A 17,475-nucleotide genomic window follows, 5' to 3' on the forward strand; every position below is an offset into this window, starting at 1 on the left:
CGGAAGTCAATCCAGAAACACTGCCACCCAGGGGCTGAATCACAAATTGACTCTTGTGTAATCAAAAATAAAGGAATACGAATTAAGACACACGGCCTGCTTAAAATCAGGACTGGCTTACATCACTGAAGAGCAGTGGAACACAGGGAACTGCAATACTGTCCGGACTGAGAAACAGGCGTGCCAAACAGAACAACAGAGGAAGTGAATGACCTTCACTACTCCACATTTTATTTTTATTGTTTATTTTTTTATTTTCATTTTTTGCATCTTTTACTCAAGAAACTAATTTTTTTCTTCACTTGATTTTACCTTTTTAATTATTACATTTTTATTTTCAATCCGTATTATTACTACTGCTATTTTATCTTTTTTTTAAATTTTTTTTTAAGTGTCATTTTATTTTCTCTTCATTTTGTTTTGGGATTAATGTTCTACATTCTATTTTTATCTTTCCTTTAGCATCATTTTACTCTATCTCAAATCTACCTTTATGCCATCACTCTCTTCCTCACTTTTCCCTTTTCAGTGTCCTGTTTATCTTACCCCTTTCCTGCTTTAGATTTTCCCTATTCTTTCTGTTTACCCCCTTTTAAAATTTCACCCTACTTATATATCTAATCTCCAATCCCCTGCTCCAAGTCCATACACACCTCTCTCTTCGCTGTCTTAACTATCCAAAAAATTGTTTTTCTCTCTGTCCTTTTGTTGTTGTTCGCTTGAATGTAGATTATATCGAATTTTTATGCTTTTTTGTGAGATTGTTTTGCTTATTCTTCTTTTGTTTACTTTTTTTTTGTTTGTTTAGTGCTTCTGTTTTCCCTTGCCTCACTCACTATTAGTTGGTGTTGTAGTTTGTATTAATCCCCAGGCACTTGTTGCTGGCATTTGCTGGGATAAGTGATTGTTCTATTGGAGTTTTATCCCCAATATATATAGTCTGTTTCCCTTTCTCTCTTAGTCTCTTTCTTGTCTCTCTTACTTTTTTTTCTTCTTTTTTTCCCTTTTCCCAATTTCATTTTGACACCCCCTTTTTTTTCTTCTTCTTCTTTCTTTCTTTTTCCTCTTCTTCTTTCTCTACTATCCCCTAATTTGCCTTTCTCTGGTGGTCACCTTTATTGGAGGTTATTAATATCGTGAATACATTTCTGTTCAGTGCCTTGTGTTTTGTACCTGGTAGTGCTGTATTTTGTGCCTTTAAATCGACACAGGAGAGAGAGAACTACATAACCAGACACCCAGAGAAGAGAGACCATGGGGAGACAAAGACACAGCCTGCATATGAAAGAAAAGCAGGCATCACCAGAAAAGGAAGTAAACGAAATGGAAGCAAGCAACCTTCCAGAAAAAGAATTCAGAGAAATGGTCATAAGGTGGCTGAAAAGAATGGAAGACAAATTCGACAATATGAGCAAGAACCAAGAGGAAATGAAGAAGAACCAAGAAGAAATGAAAAATGACATCGCTGCTGTAAAGAACTCAATAGAAAGCATCAAGAGTAGACTAGAAGAAGCAGAGGACCGCATCAGTGAGCTAGAAGACAAGATGGGAAAAAATACCCAAGTAGAGCAACTTCTAGAAAAAAAAATTAAAAGGCAGGAGGAGAGCCTAAGGGAACTTTGGGACAACACGAAACAAAACAACATCCGCATAATAGGGGTTCCAGAAGGAAAGGAAGCTGAGCAAGGAATAGAAAACTTATTTGAAGAAATAATGACAGAAAATTTCCCTGATATAGAGAAGAAAAAACCCACACAAATCCAAGAAGCTCACAGAGTCCCAAGCAAAATGAACCCCAAAAGACCGACGCCAAGGCACATTATAATTAAATTGGCAAACACCAAACGACAAAGTAAGAATCTTAAAAGCGGCCAGAGAGAGACAGAAAGTTACATACAAAGGAACCCCCATCATACTAGCAACTGATTTCTCAACAGAAACTCATCAGGCCAGAAGGGAATGGAATGAAATATACAAAGTCATGCAAAGGAAGGGTCTGAATCCAAGAATACTGTACCCAGCAAGGCTGTCAATCAAAATTGAAGGTGAAATCAGGAGCTTCACAGACAAAAAAGGACTAAGGGAATTTATTACCACCAAACCAGCAATGCAAGAAATGCTAAAGGGTCTGCTGTAGAAAAAGAAAGAAATAGGAAGCGAAGAAGGAACACAGGTGTAAAGAATAGGAATGGCGACAAATAAGTACCTATCAATAATAACTTTAAATGTAAACGGATTAAATGCCCCAATCAAAAGACATAGGGTAATGGATTGGATAAGAAAACATGACCCATATATCTGCTGTCTACAAGAAACCCACCTCAGAAAAAAAGACGCACACAGACTGAGGGTGAAGGGATGGAAAAAGGTTTTCCAGGCAAATGGAACTGAAAAAAAAGCTGGGGTAGCAATACTTATATCTGACAAATTAGATCTCAAACTGAAGGACATAACAAGAGATAAGGAAGGCCACTTCATAATACTAAAGGGAGCAATCCAACAAGAAGAAATAACTCTGGTAAACATATATGCACCTAATACAGGAGCACCCAAATACATAAAAAAACTCCTGGAGGATATCAAGGGAGAGATTGACAGCAATACAATCATAGTAGGAGACTTTAATACCCCACTATCACCATTGGACAAATCCTCTAAACAAAAAATCAGCAAAGAAACATCAATCCTAAATGACTCACTAGACCAGATGGAATTAATTGACATCTTCAGAACATTTCACCCCAAAGCCACAGAATATACATTCTTCTCAAGTGCACATGGGTCATTTTCAAAGATAGACCATATGTTGGGACATAGGCAAAGTCTCTTCAAATTCAAGAAGATAGAAATCATATCAAGCATCTTCTCAGACCACAGTGGCATAAAACTGGAAATCAACTACAATAAAAACAACCCAAAGAAATCAAACACATGGAGACTAAACAGCATGCTATTAAACCATGACTGGGTTACCAGAGAGATCAAAGAAGAAATAAAAAACATCATGACAACAAATGACAATGAAAACACTACAATCCAAAATCTATGGGACACAGCGAAAGCAGTCTTGAGAAGGAAGTTCATAGCTCTACAAGCCTACTGCAAAAAACAAGAAACAGGGGTAATAAATTACCTAACCCAACAACTCAAAGAGTTAGAAAAAGAGCAACAAGAAAAGCCCAGTGTAAGCAGAAGGAAGGAAATAATAAAGATCAGAGCACAGATAAACGACATAGAGACCAAAGAAACAATACAAAAGATCAACAAAACCAAGAGCTGGTTCTTTGAAAGGATAAACAAGATTGATGAACCTCTAGCCAGGCTCACCAAGAAGCAAAGAGAGAGGACCCATATAAACAAAATCAGAAATGAAAGAGGTGAAATAACAACAGATCCCGCCAAAATACAAAGGATTGTTAAAAAATACTACGAACAACTCTATTCCAACAAACTGGACAACCTGGAGGAAATGGACATATTCCTAGAAAAATATAACCTTCCAAAACTCAATCAGGAAGAATCTAAACAGCTCAATATGCCAGTAACTATGGAAGAAATTGAAGCAGTCATCAAAGAGCTTCCGGCAAACAAAAGCCCGGGACCAGACGGCTTCACAGGAGAGTTCTACCAAACATTCAAGGAAGAACTAAAACCTATCCTCCTCAGACTATTCCAAAAAATTCAAGAGGAAGGAACACTTCCAAGCTCCTTCTATGAAGCCAGCATCACCCTAATACCAAAACCAGATAAAGACAACACAATGAAAGAGAATTACAGGCCAATATCCCTCATGAATGTAGATGCCAAAATCCTCAACAAAATTCTAGCAAATTGGATCCAGCAGTACATCAGAAAGATCATACACCATGACCAAGTAGGGTTTATCCCAGGAATGCAAGGATGGTTCAATATCCGAAAATCAATAAATGTGATACATCACATAAACAAATTGAAAGATAAAAATCACATAGTCATATCAATTGATGCAGAAAAAGCATTTGACAAAATCCAACACCCTTTCTTGATAAAAACTCTCAACAAGGTGGGAATAGAAGGATCATACCTCAACATAATAAAAGCTATATATGATAAACCCACAGCTAACATCATACTCAATGGGCAAAAACTAAAACCATTTCCCCTAAGAACAGGAACAAGATAAGGATGCCCACTCTCACCACTCCTGTTTGACATAGTACTGGAAGTATTAGCCATTGCAATTAGACAAGAAGAAGAAATAAAAGGCATCCAAATTGGAAAAGAAGAAGTAAAGCTGTCCTTATTTGCAGATGACATGATATTGTACATAAAAAACCCGAAAGACTCTATCAAAAAACTAACAGACTTAATAAATGAATTCGGCAAGGTAGCAGGATACAAAATTAATGCCAAGAAATCTATGGCATTTCTATACACCAACAGTGAACTTACAGAAAGAGAGAGTAAAAAAGCAATCCCATTTTCCATCGCACCAAAAAAATTAAGATACTTAGGAATAAACCTAACCAAGGAGGTAAAAGACCTATATGCGGAAAACTACAGGACACTGAAAAAAGAGATAGAGGAAGATGTAAACAGATGGAAGAACATACCATGTTCATGGATTGGTAGAATCAACATCATCAAAATGTCCATACTACCCAAAGCAATCTATAGATTCAATGCACTCCCCATTAAAATACCAACAGCATATTTCACAGACCTAGAAAGAACTCTCCAAAAAGTCATCTGGAATAAAAAAAGACCCCGAATAGCCACAGCAATCCTGAGAAAGAAGAATAAAGTAGGAGGGATCTCAATACCAGATTTCAAGCTGTATTACAAAGCCACTGTCCTCAAAACAGCCTGGTACTGGCACAAGAACAGACATATAGATCAATGGAATAGAATAGAGAATCCAGATATCGACCCAAACCAATATGCGCAATTAATATTTGACAAAGGAGGCATGAGCATACAATGGAGTCAAGACAGTCTCTTCAATAAATGGTGTTGGGAAAATTGGACAGATACATGCAAAAAAATGAAACTAGATCACCAACTTACACCATACACAAAAATAAACTCAAAATGGATACAGGACTTAAATATAAGACGGGAAACCATAAAAATACTAGAGGAATCCACAGGCAGCAAAATCTCAGACATATGCCAAAAGAACTTTTTCAGTGATACTGCCCCTAGGGCAATGGAAGCCAAAGAGAAAATAAACAAATGGGACTACATCAAAATAAAAAGCTTTTGCACAGCAAAAGAAACCATCAACAAAACAACAAGAAACCCCACTGTATGGGAGAACATATTTGCAAATGGTATCACTGATAAAGGTTTAATTTCCAACATCTACAGGCAGCTTATACAACTTAATAAAAGGAAGATAAATGATCCAATAAAAAAATGGGCAATGGACCTAAATAGAATCTTTTCGAAAGAAGACAGAAGGAAGGCCAAGAGACACATGAAAACATGCTCAAAGTCACTTATTATCCGAGAGATGCAAATCAAAACGACAATGCGATACCATCTCACACCTGTCAGAATGGCTATCATCAACAAATCAACAAACGACAAGTGTTGGCGAGGATGCGGAGAAAAAGGAACCCTCGTGCACTGCTGGTGGGAATGCAGACTGGTGCAGCCACTGTGGAGAACAGTATGGAGTTTCCTCAAAAAACTGAAAATGGAACTCCCATTTGACCCAGTAATCCCACTCCTAGGAATATATCCTAAGAAACCAGAAACACCAATCAGAAAGGATATATGCACCCCTATGTTCATAGCAGCACAATTTACAATAGCTAAGATTTGGAAACAGCCTAGGTGCCCGTCAGCAGATGACTGGATCAGAAAACTATGGTACATCTACACAATGGAATACTATGCTGCCATAAAAAAGAAGGAATTACTACCATTTGTAGACACCTGGATGGAATTAGAGAACATTATGCTAAGTGAAATAAGCCAGTCAATGAAAGAAAAATACCACATGATCTCACTCATTTAGGGATAATGAAAAACATTATAAACTGATGAACCAAAAGATAGTTACAAAGGCAGTAAAGCATCAAACAGAGTGTCTAATTACAGCGGTAAGGTTAGGGAGAGGTGGGGGAAATAAGAGATCAACTGAAGGACTTGTATGCATGCATATAAGAGTAACCAACGGATGCAAAACATTGGGGGGTGAGGGCAGGTATGGGAGTGGGGTGGGTGGGGGCAATGGTAAGATATGTACACATATAATACCTTAATAAAAATTTGAAAAAAAAAAAAAAAACACCACAAAAAAGTAGGTAGGCTATATTTATATCAAACAAGGATTATAACCAGAAATAAAGAATGACATTCCAAAATGATAGAAGGGTAAATCATCAGGACGACAGAACATACATAAATGTGCACATAATAAATGTGTATGTACTCAATAACATAGCTCAAATTACATAAGCTAAAACTGACAGAACTAAGCTAAACTAAAGAAAGGAATGGACAAATCCCCATATTATCTATCAATCAAGTATCAGAACTGAACAAAGACATTTTCAGAAATACAAAGTATCAAAAAAATGTATTTCTCACGTACCCTTTCTCAAGAAGCTAATTAACAATGGACTCCAATAAAGCAATAGTAATCCAAAAAGACAATGACATGGGAAGGAGCTGAAGGAAATTCCTAAGAGGGGTTTGAAGGAGATTGCAGGATGGCAGTTTCTCTACTGATACCAAATTGCTTGTACAAACTGGAATAGTGTGATTCAAAAGAAGAAATTTTGAAGGCTGTCATCAAAATTACGCCTACAACCACTGATTAACCTTTTCAACCTGAGGCAGAATGCCTGAGTGAACCTGGCCCAAATTCTGTTTTTTTAAAATATATTTTTATTGATTTCAGAGAGGAAGGGAGAGAGAAACATCAGTGATGAGAGAGAATCACTGATCGGCTGCCTCCTGCACGCCCTCCACTGGGGATTGAGCCTGCAACCTGGGCATGTGCCCCTGATCGGAATTGAACCCAGGACCCTTCAGTCCACAGTTGGCGCTCTATCCACTGAGCCAAACCAGCTAGGGCCCAAATACTTTTTTTTTTTTTTTTTGCAAGATCCACGCTTTATAAACACACTAGGGGTCCAGTGCACGAATTCGTGCACTTTGAAAGGAAATGCGGGCCGCGAGGCTGTGGTGGGCACGGGGCGGGTCTCGGCCCATCCTCCGCTCCCCCACCCAGGCCCTCCCACCGCAGCCCCCGGTCCCCCGTCTGCCAGAAGCCCCACTCCCGCCACCGCCACTCCCACACGCTGATAGCGCCAGCCCCGCTTGCACCCACTGATGGTGTGGAGTGATGGGGGCTGGTGCCAGCAGCAGGTACGAGTGGGGCCATTGCCATCAGCGGGTGTGAGTGGCAGCTGCTGCCCCAATTGCCCTCAGGAGCAGGGGGAGATGGAGAAGCCCTGAGGGGTGATTGGGGCCAGCAGCTGCCACTCACACCCACTGACAGTGCCAAGCGATCAGGACCAGCACCAGGTGCTGGCAGCGGGTGCGAGCGGCGGCTGCCAGCCCCGATCACCTCTCAGGAGCAGGGGGAGATGGAGAAGCCCTGAGGGGTGATTGGGGCCGGCAGCCGCTGCTTGCACCTGCTGATGGTGCTGAGCGCCGGCAGCAGGTATGAGCGCTGGGTGGGACCGTGGCACACAAGAGCAAATATTTTTCAGTAACCGCCAGAGGCTCACCTGGGTGACAGCGACCGGCGCCCCACTTTGGTCTGGTGCGCTCTCACTCACCTGCTCCACCATCCCTCCATGGCCAACACCCACCATGTTCCGCTCTCTGCCACCTGCTGCCGACGCCTGCCATGTTCCGCACGCACCCCCTGGTGGTCAGCGCAAGTCATATCGACCAGTTGTTCAGCTGTTCGGTTATTCCGACATTTGGTCTATTTGCATATTAGGGTTTTATATATATAGATATCCTCACACGCCTGAATTGATACACAAGATTCTTAGTCCAAATTCTTATCTGTACATGGCTTGGCTTATCTTGAGCATGTGGTGATGACATTTATCTCTCCCCTTCACACCAGGCTGCCTTGGGTCAAATGAGGATATTCATTTCATCTCACAGAAGTGTTCCACTCTGATCTATTCCTGAGAGTTGGCAGTTAACTAGTGAGCTAAGAATCTATAATAATAAAAGCATAATATGCTAATTAGACCAGACGTCCTTCTGGATGACCTTCCAGATGAAGCTGGGGCTGTGAGGGAAGCCCGGGTCCCGGGTGCCTGCTGGTGGCCGGAGGGAAGCCCAGGTCCTGGGTGCCAGAGGGAAGCCAGTGCCAGCAGCCAGGGGGAAGGAAGGCCTACTCTTGCACAAATTTCGTGCATCGGGCCTCTAATCCTATATAATAAAAGCCTAATATGCTAAGTGTACGGTCGTCCATTCAACCAATCAAATGCTAATGATATGCTAAGGCCACTCAACCGCTCGCTATGACGTGCACTGACCACCAGGGGGCAGACGCTGTGACTGGTAGGTTAGCTTGCTTCTGGGGTCCGGCTGATCGGGACTGAGTGAGATGGGCCGGATACGCCCTGGAGCCCTCCCGCGGTCCCTCCCCGGCCCCGGCTGTGCACCAGTGGGGTCCCTCAGCCTGGCCTGTGCCCTCTTGCAATCCGGGACCCCTCGGGGGATGTCGAAGAACCGGTTTCGACCCAATCCCGCAGGCCAGGCTGAGGGACCCCACTGGTACACGAATTCATGCACTGGGCCTCTAGTCATAGAATAAAGAGCAGCCCACTCACTCTAATTATAATCCTGCCAGACCTGATCCACACTATGACCCTGCCAGATGGCTCAATCTTACGTTTTCCTGTTTCTCATGACCTTGCCAATGACGACTTCTCCAATAGAAATTTTTGTAAATCCAGAGACTATTCAGCTCATCTTCTCCTAGAAGCTTTTATCCAATACCAGCAAAATTTCTAGACACAACTAGATTTGTGTTTGCTTGATAAGTTTTGCTATATTGCTTGCTCCCCAGTAAGACCATCATTTTATACTACCATCAGAAATGCATGAGTGGTTTCACTTCTCTTTAGCTGACATTTGCTAATGTAACCTGAATAAACAAAAACAAAAACCCTGAATCTTGACACAGGGAACATGGGTCCATGAAAGGACATCTTTGAAATCTGGAAGAAAAAAAAACAAAACCCTCCACCAATCAGACAGAAAATTATGTAAAACATGGCAATGTAAATTCCAGCTTTAGTTTTTCAAAACTGAGTTTTTGCCAATTCAGTTGATTGGAGCATCATCCTGTATACCAAAAGATTGTGGGTTCGATTCCTGGTCAGGGCACATACCTAGGTTACGGGTTCGATCCCAGATGGGGAGTGTATGGGAGGCAAACTATTGATGTTTGTTTCTCAAATTGACATCTCTCTTTCTCTGTAAAAGTAAAAAAACATATCTTCACCCTGGCCTCCCTTCTTCCCTCTCACTCTCTCTAAAGATTAATGGAGCTCTAGCCGGTTTGGCTCAGTGGATAGAGCATTGGCCTGTGGACCAAAGAGTCCCGGGTTTGATTCTGGTCAAGGGCACGTGCCCAGGTTTCAGACTTGAACCCCAGTAGGGGACATGCAGGAGGCAGCCAAATCAATGATTCTCTCTCATCACTGATGTTTCTCTCACTCTCTCCCTTTTCCCTTCCTCTCTGAAATCAATAAAGATATATTTAAAAATAAAAATTTCCCTCTGTCTTTCAAGACCTCTATCTTCCACTCTCGCTAAAAAAAAAAAAAAAAATCCATGGAAAAATATATCCTAGAATGAGGATTAATAAAAAAAAAAAAATTAACTCAGTGGGAAAAATATCAAGTGAGGATTAACTAAAAATTAAAATAAAAAATAAAAAACATATCCTCAGGTAAGGATAAAAAAACAAAACAAAAATACCCGAATTATTAGGGTTTATATTGATTAGAGATGCACATGTAAGTGGTAAAATCTTTAAGGGAATGATAATCAAAAATATAAAAATAATAGCTGCCATCCGGCTGGTGTGGCTCAGGTGTTGAGCATCGACCTATGAACCAGGAGGTCCTGGTTCAATTTCTGGTCAGGGTGCATGCCCAGGTTGTGGGCTCGATCCCCAGTTGGGGCATGCAGGAGGCAGCTGATAGATGATTCTCTCTCATCATTGATATTTCTCTCTCTCTCTCTCTCTCTCTCTCTCTCTCTCCCCCTTCTTCTCTCTGAAATTGATAAAAACATATTTATATATAAAAAAAGATAGCTACCTGCTGGGAGGATTCAATCAGAGAATGTATCATAAAAATAGATATTGGACAATGGGACTTCCTGTCAAGATGGCAGTGTAGGTACACCCTGTGATCACCTTCTCCTCCAACCACATCAAAATTACAGCTAAATTATAGGCCATCATTGAGAACCACCTGAACACTAGTTGAACAGAATTCCTGTAACTAAGGATATAGAAACAGCAATGTGGAGACTGGTAAAAGGGACAGAGACTTGAAACAGGTCCCACACCCACGATGGGGAGATATCTCAGCTGCTGAGATTCCCCCTAGGACATCAGTGCTGGAAAGAGGAATTACCATAACATCTGGTTGTGAAAACCCGTAGGGATTGCATCCCAGAAAGATAAAGTGCTGCTAGAGACTGAGGCCTTACAGGTCTTAATACGTTAAATTCCAAGCCTGTTTTGTCTTCCTTTCCGTTTAGCCCATGATATCCGATTTCACCGATAAGCTGGTGACACCAGTGACTGACAGGTCTGAATGCAGAGTATAGTGTCAGTCACCGGTGATTGACATGGCGCTTAACGTGTTAAAGGGCCCATGCAGACTCAATTGCGCACAAATTTGCTACAAGTTTCAGTGCAGGGGCAGCAGCACACAAGAGCCAGGGAGGTAAGGGAAGGAACTACATTGACTAACTTCAGGAAAGGGCTGGAGGGGTAGGGCCAGAGGGTTAGGGGTCAGGGCAACTCTTTTGGGGCTGAAACTGCTGGCAGGCCCCAGCCATTGTTCCTTTGTGGAATTCTCCTCCCACCCAGCTGGCCAGATGCAGGCAGACATCAAATCTGTGCTCTCCACTAGCCTGGCTAACACTGCTCACCCTGCCCTGGTGATTCACTAAGACCCCACCCCATCGGCCCAAGCCTTTTCCAGTGGTTCATCTTCATAAGTGGCTTACCTTGGCTCATGCTGTGAATTTTCCCAAAATCTCTCAAAGGTCCACAACACCAAATGATTAGCAGGTAGCCTTGGTGTACCTTGTAGCTCTTGATAAGTGCCTCCAAGTCCAGCACAAATGGTGACCAGTCTCAACTTGCATTGTAACTCCCCTCAGTGGACCAAGCCTGGCATAAGTGGCAGCCAGTCTTGGTCTGGAATTTAGCTTCCATTAAGTCACCACAAGCCCAGCATACGTGGGCAGCTGGCCTCATCTCACACTATGGTGCTAGCCTCAGTTCGCACTGTGGCCTCTCCCAAGTGCCTCCAAGACCAGAACAAGTGGCAACCAACTACAGATCACTTTGTAGCTCCTACCAAGAGGCCCCAAGCTGGCACATGTGACAGATGAACTTGGCCTGCTCCAGAACCACCATATCCGGTGGCTGGCTTCAGACCACACCAGACCACCACCCAACCAGTTACACAAATGAGACACCTGAAAGGAGAACTTGATTGGCACCAGAGCCCCACTAAAGTGACTTCTGCTTCATGGGGTCAGCCACAGTACAACAGCTTGTCTGCTGTAGTCACTGCCAGGCCTCACAGCTAGTCATCCTAAAGATCAACCCCACCCACTGATAGGCTAACAGCAATAGAGGCTCAACCACAAGAGAAGGGCACACACAACCCACACAGGGGATAACAACCAGGGAGCAACTTGCTGAGGTGACCAGGGAGACTGTACCACTGGGCCCCACAGGACAGCTTCTATATAAAGTCCCTTTGTCAAGAGCGGGAGATTTAGCAGATTGCCTTAATGCATATAAACAAACACCAGGATTCAGCAAAAATGAGGAGACAAAGAAACATGTCCCAAATGAAAGAACAGAACAAAACTCCAGAGAAATAACTAAACAAAATGAAAACAAGCAATCTATCAGATACAGAGTTCAAAACACTGGTTATAAGGATGCTCAATGAACTCAGGGGAAGAATAGATGAACTCAGTGAGAATTTCAACAGAGATATAGAAAACATAATAAGAGATAGAAAACATAAAAAGGAACCAGTCAGAAATGAAGGATACAACAACTGAAATGAATACATTAGAGGGAATCAACATCTGATTAGATAAAGCAGAGAATTGAATCAGTGACCGGGAAAACACCCAAAATGGAACAGCGAAGAGAAAGAAGTTAAAAAAAAAAAAAAAAAAAAGAGCATAGTTTAAGGCAGTAGGTTGCCAAACTTTCAGACCTCATGGACTACCAGTGGTCCACAAACTACCGGTTGGCGACCACTGCTCCAAAGGTTTCCTTAAACCAGTGGTCGCCAACCTTTCGGACCTCATGGACCACCAGTGGTTCGTGGACCACCGGTTGACAACCACTGGTTTAAGGGAACTCTGGGACAACATCAAGCATACCAACATTCACATCACAGGGGTACCAGAAAAAGAGAGAGAGCAAGGGACTGAAAACCTATCTGAAGAAATAAGGACTGAAAACTTCCCAAACCCAGCAAAGGAAAGAGACATACAAATCCAGGAAGTGCAGAAGAATCCCAAAAGAGATACATGAAATAAGTCTTTCAGAGAAAGACAAGTATATGATTTTGCTTACATATAGAATCTAAAAACAAAAACAACCTTATAGATACAGAGAACAAACTGGGATGATCATGTTGTGAGATATATAAATGTACAATCACTATGCTGTATTGTGAAACTAATATAATATTGTATGTCAACTGTAATTGAAAAATAAAAAAATTTTTAAAGACACCAAAAATAAAGAAAACAGATAATGTTCTATTTTTTAACCTAGGTAAGTATATGGGTGCCCATTTTATTTAAAGTATACATATTTGTTATACCACAAGTAAAGAGTATTATAATACTGTATACATGTTACATTACACAATAAAAATTTAGGAAACTATGCTCAGGTATGGAAAGACTAAAGATATGTTACTGAGAAATAAAAACATACATAATCAAGAATATGAAAAGACAAACCACAGATGGAAAAAAAATCTTTTTAAAACACGTATCTGATAAAGAACTGGTATCCAAATTGTATAAAAAAATCTCTTAAAACTCAACAATAAGAAAACAACCAACCTGATTTAAAAATGGGCCAAAAGCCCTAGCCGTTTGGCTCAGTGGATAGTGTCAACCTGTGGACCGAAGGGTCCTGGGTTCAATTCCAGTCAAGGGGACATATCTCAGTTGCAGCCTCCTCTCTGGCCAGGGCCCTGGTTGGGGCTTGTGCAGGAGGCAACCAATCCATGTGTTTCTCTCACATGGATAGTTCTTTCTGTCTTTCCCTCCCTCTTCCACTCTCTTAAAAAAAAAAAAAAAAAAAATCAATGGAAAATATTTCTGGGTGAGGATTAAAAGAAAACAAACAAAAAAACCTCCCCCACACATAAAAAACAGGCATATCTTTAAAAAAAAGGAGGGGGGGCAACAAAGGTCATAACAGACACCTCACTCAAGAAGATATACAGATGGAAAATAAGTACATGAAAATATGCTCTATATCATGTAATCAGGGACCTGTAAATTATAACAAGACACTGCTACACAATGACCAAAATCTACAACACTGACAACACCAAATGCTGGCAAGGATGTGGATCAACAGGAACTCTCACTCACTGATGGTGGGAATACAAAATGATACGGCCACTTTGGAAGACAGTTTAACTTTTTCTTACAAAACAAAACATACTCTTGACATACAATCTAGAAATTATGCTTAGTATTTTATGTCTATGCAAAACCTTGCACATGATGTTTATATGAAACTTTATTCACAATTACCAAAACTTAGAAGTAACCAAGATGCCCCTTTAACAGGTGAATGGATAAATAAATGGTGGTACAGCCATATAACAAAATATTATACAGTGCTAAAAAGAAACGAGCTATCAAGCCATAAAAAGACACAGGGGAATCGTAAATGCCTATTTCTAAGCGAAAGAAACCAATCTGAAAAGACTACATACTGTCTGATTCCCACTATATGACATTCTGAAAAAGCACAACAACAAAGACAGTAAAAAGAGCAGTGGGAAAGTCATGCAATGCCATCTACGTGTAGATCTGCAAACTCCCAGCGTGGGCCAGAATGTTTGTCTTGGTGGAGATGGTGAATGCTGTGTGGATTCCTCCCTGGCAATTGAGAGGAAGCTCAATGACTCCATTGCCAAGGAGCAGAACAAGAAGTCAGCTACAAGGTACTGGGCCCATGGGGTCATGGGTAAGCCTTGGCACGGGAAGGCCCAGGACTACCCACCAACATGCTGTAGGCCTGGCCTTCGGCAAGTAGCTTATCTCAGAACTTGGTTTCCTCAGCTTTACAAGGTAATTCTTCCCCCACAAGGATGATGGAAGGAATCAAGAGAAACTGGGTTTGAAAAAGGCCCCTGTAACTGCAAAGTGTTAGATTCCACACTTCCTACTTCTTTGCAATCTTGGGTAAGCATTTACCCACTCTGGGCCTCAGTTTCCATCTGTAAACGAGAATAAATTGCTGTCCCAAAAAAAAGAGCAGTGTCTGCCAGGGGCTCAGAGAGGAGTGAGGATAAATAAATAGAGCACATGGGATTTTTAGGGCAGTAAACTATTCTCTATATTAAAATGATAGATACACGTCATTATATATTAGTCAAAATCCACAGAATATACAATACCAAGAGTGAATCTCAATGTAATCTATGTACTTTAGTTTAAGTTATCAATATTGACTCATCAGTTGTAACAGGTATACCACATTAATGTAAGATAATGGGAGTAAACTGTGTGTAGAGGGAATATATGGGAACTCTGTACTTTTCCACTCAAATTTTCTGTAAACCCAAAACTGCTCTAAAAAATGAAGTCTATTAATTAAAAACAAAACATATAAATAGAACAGTATGATTAATAATCCTATCTAATAAAAGAGTAATATGCAAATTGACCATCACACCAACACACAAGATGGCTGCCTCCATGTGGTCAAAGATAGCCGCCCCCATGTGGACACAAGATGGTTGGTAGGGGAGGGCAGTTGGGGGAGATCAGGCCAGCAGGGGAGGACAATTGGGGGGGAACCAGGCCTGCAGGGGAGGGCAGTTGGGGGCGACCAGGCCAGCATGGGAGGGCAGTTAGGGGCAACCAGGCCAGCAGGGGAGGGCAGTTGAGGGGGATCAGGCCTGCAGGGGAGGGCAGTTGCGGGGGAACAGGCTGGCAGGGGAGCAGTTAGGCGTCAATCAGCCTGGCAGGGGAGTGGTTAGGGGGTGATCAGGCTGGCAGGCAGAAGCGGTTAGAGGCAATCAGGCAGGCAGGCAGGCAAGCGGTTGGGAGCCAGCAGTCCTGGATTGTGTGAGGGCAGTCGGACATCCCTCAAGGGGTCCCAGATTGGAGAGGGTGCAGGCTGCGCTGAGGGACACCCCCCACCCCCGCCCCGTGCATGAATTTCATGCACCGGGCCTCTAGTCTATCTTATGATAACCTATATTTGTACTTTGTACATATGTACAAATAAACTCTGAGAAGCTACTCAAGAAAATAGTAACAATGAAACTTGTGGAGGTTAGATGAGCATTTAAATACACACCCAAATATTTACTGAGTTTTCTGCATCATGCTAATTTGATTAGAAGAATAAAATACACATAATAAAATTCTGCATTTGTACTGAAGAATGGAACATGAAATAACTGTAGACAAATTAATAACCCTTTTAATTTGGGTTGCTTCTGCAGATGCTGTCCAAAACACCATCTAAATGAAGGTCTATAAAATTTCTTCAGACCTAATGCTAAACAACCAAGAAAATGGTATTCATAACCAACGTAAGGCATTTAATTAACTTGGTTTGCTTTTCAGCTGCTGGTATTGTATTTACTCTGTTTTCCTTGCATTTCACTTATCTATACTTTTGTTTCATATTCTGAATCCTTATAAACTTCCTCAAATGTACTAAAAAAACAAAATTGGGAATAAACAACTCACCTGGGATTTGTTCATTTTTGGTAGCTTTTAGGTAAAGGCACAGATATGAAGGCAGACCTGGAATAAAGCAAAAGGGAAGGTATTGTTATTAAAGATATGACCTGCTTCAGAACTCCAAGAAATCCCTGCACATCAACTGGGAAAACATCACCTCCTGGGATAGTCACTTTGCCTCTTCAAAAGGGGCAGAAAGGCCCAAGTGGTGAGGCTCAGTGGATGAACATCCACTTATGAACCAGGAAGTCACGGTTAGATTCCCGGAGGCAGCTGATAAATGATTCTCTCTCATCATTGATGTCTCTCTCTCTCTCTCTCTCTCTCTCTCTCTCTCTCCCCCTTCCTCTCTGAAATCAATACAAAAATATATATATTTAAAAAAACCAAAAAGGGGCAGAAAGGATCATACTGGCAGCATTCACCTTCAATCACACATTATGACACACCTGAAAAGGCATGAGTAAAAACACCCACTATCAAGAGAAAAAGTAATCAACAGAAACCTCAACTAATAAATATAGACAGGGAATTTAAAACAAATATAATTCATATATTAAAGGCTTTAATGGGAAAGGTTATCTACAACATGAATAGAGAATTTCAGAAGAGATGGAAATTGCAAGAAAGGAATCAGATGAATATGCTAAGAAAGAAAAATAGTAACCAAGTTGAAAGAATACCTTCAACAGCCTCATTATTAAACTGAGGAAATCTTAAGATAGGTTAAAAAAATTACTCAAACTGAAATAAAAAGAGAAAATGGAAGAAAAAAATAAAAGGGCAGAGTATCCAAGGGCTGTGGCACAATATCAAATGACCTAACAAACATGTCATTGGAAACCCAAAAGGAGAGGGAAAAAATGGGACAGAAATATTTAAAGATATAATAGCCAAGAATTTTCCAAAAATAATGAATATCAAATCACAGATCCAAGAAGCTCAGACAATTTATCCAAATAGGCTAACACCCCCTCGCCCCCCGTAAAAAACAACAAACACACAAGGCCCTAACCGGTTTGGCTCAGTGGATAGAGCATCGGCCTGCCGACTGAAGGGTCCCAGGTTCGATTCCAGTCAAGGGCATGTACCGTGGTTGCAGGCACAACCCCTACTGGGGAGGGAGGCAGCTGATCGATGTTTCTCTCTCATCGGTGTTTCTAACTCTCCATCCCTCTCCCTTCCTCTCTGTAAAAAAAATCAATAAAATAGAAGAAAAAAACACACACAAAAAACAAAGACACACAAGGACACATCATAGTCAGACCACTGAAAACC

The 17,475-nt window shown here is 41.4% G+C and overlaps 1 protein-coding gene across 1 annotated transcript in view; it reads right to left on the reverse strand.

The window, feature by feature from the left end:
• ZFP1 (ZFP1 zinc finger protein) overlaps window positions 1-17,475 on the reverse strand; it is a 38,812-nt gene that overhangs the window by 13,177 nt on the left and 8,160 nt on the right. Inside the window, exon 2 of the mRNA XM_080643838.1 lies at window positions 16,204-16,260. Within this exon, the coding sequence (XP_080499964.1) occupies window positions 16,204-16,218 (15 nt within the window). The 5' untranslated portion in view covers window positions 16,219-16,260. The remainder of the gene's footprint in view (window positions 1-16,203; window positions 16,261-17,475) is intronic.

Source organism: Plecotus auritus (assembly GCF_963455305.1).
Source record: "Plecotus auritus genome assembly, chromosome: 10".
NCBI classification, from domain to species: domain Eukaryota; kingdom Metazoa; phylum Chordata; class Mammalia; order Chiroptera; family Vespertilionidae; genus Plecotus; species Plecotus auritus.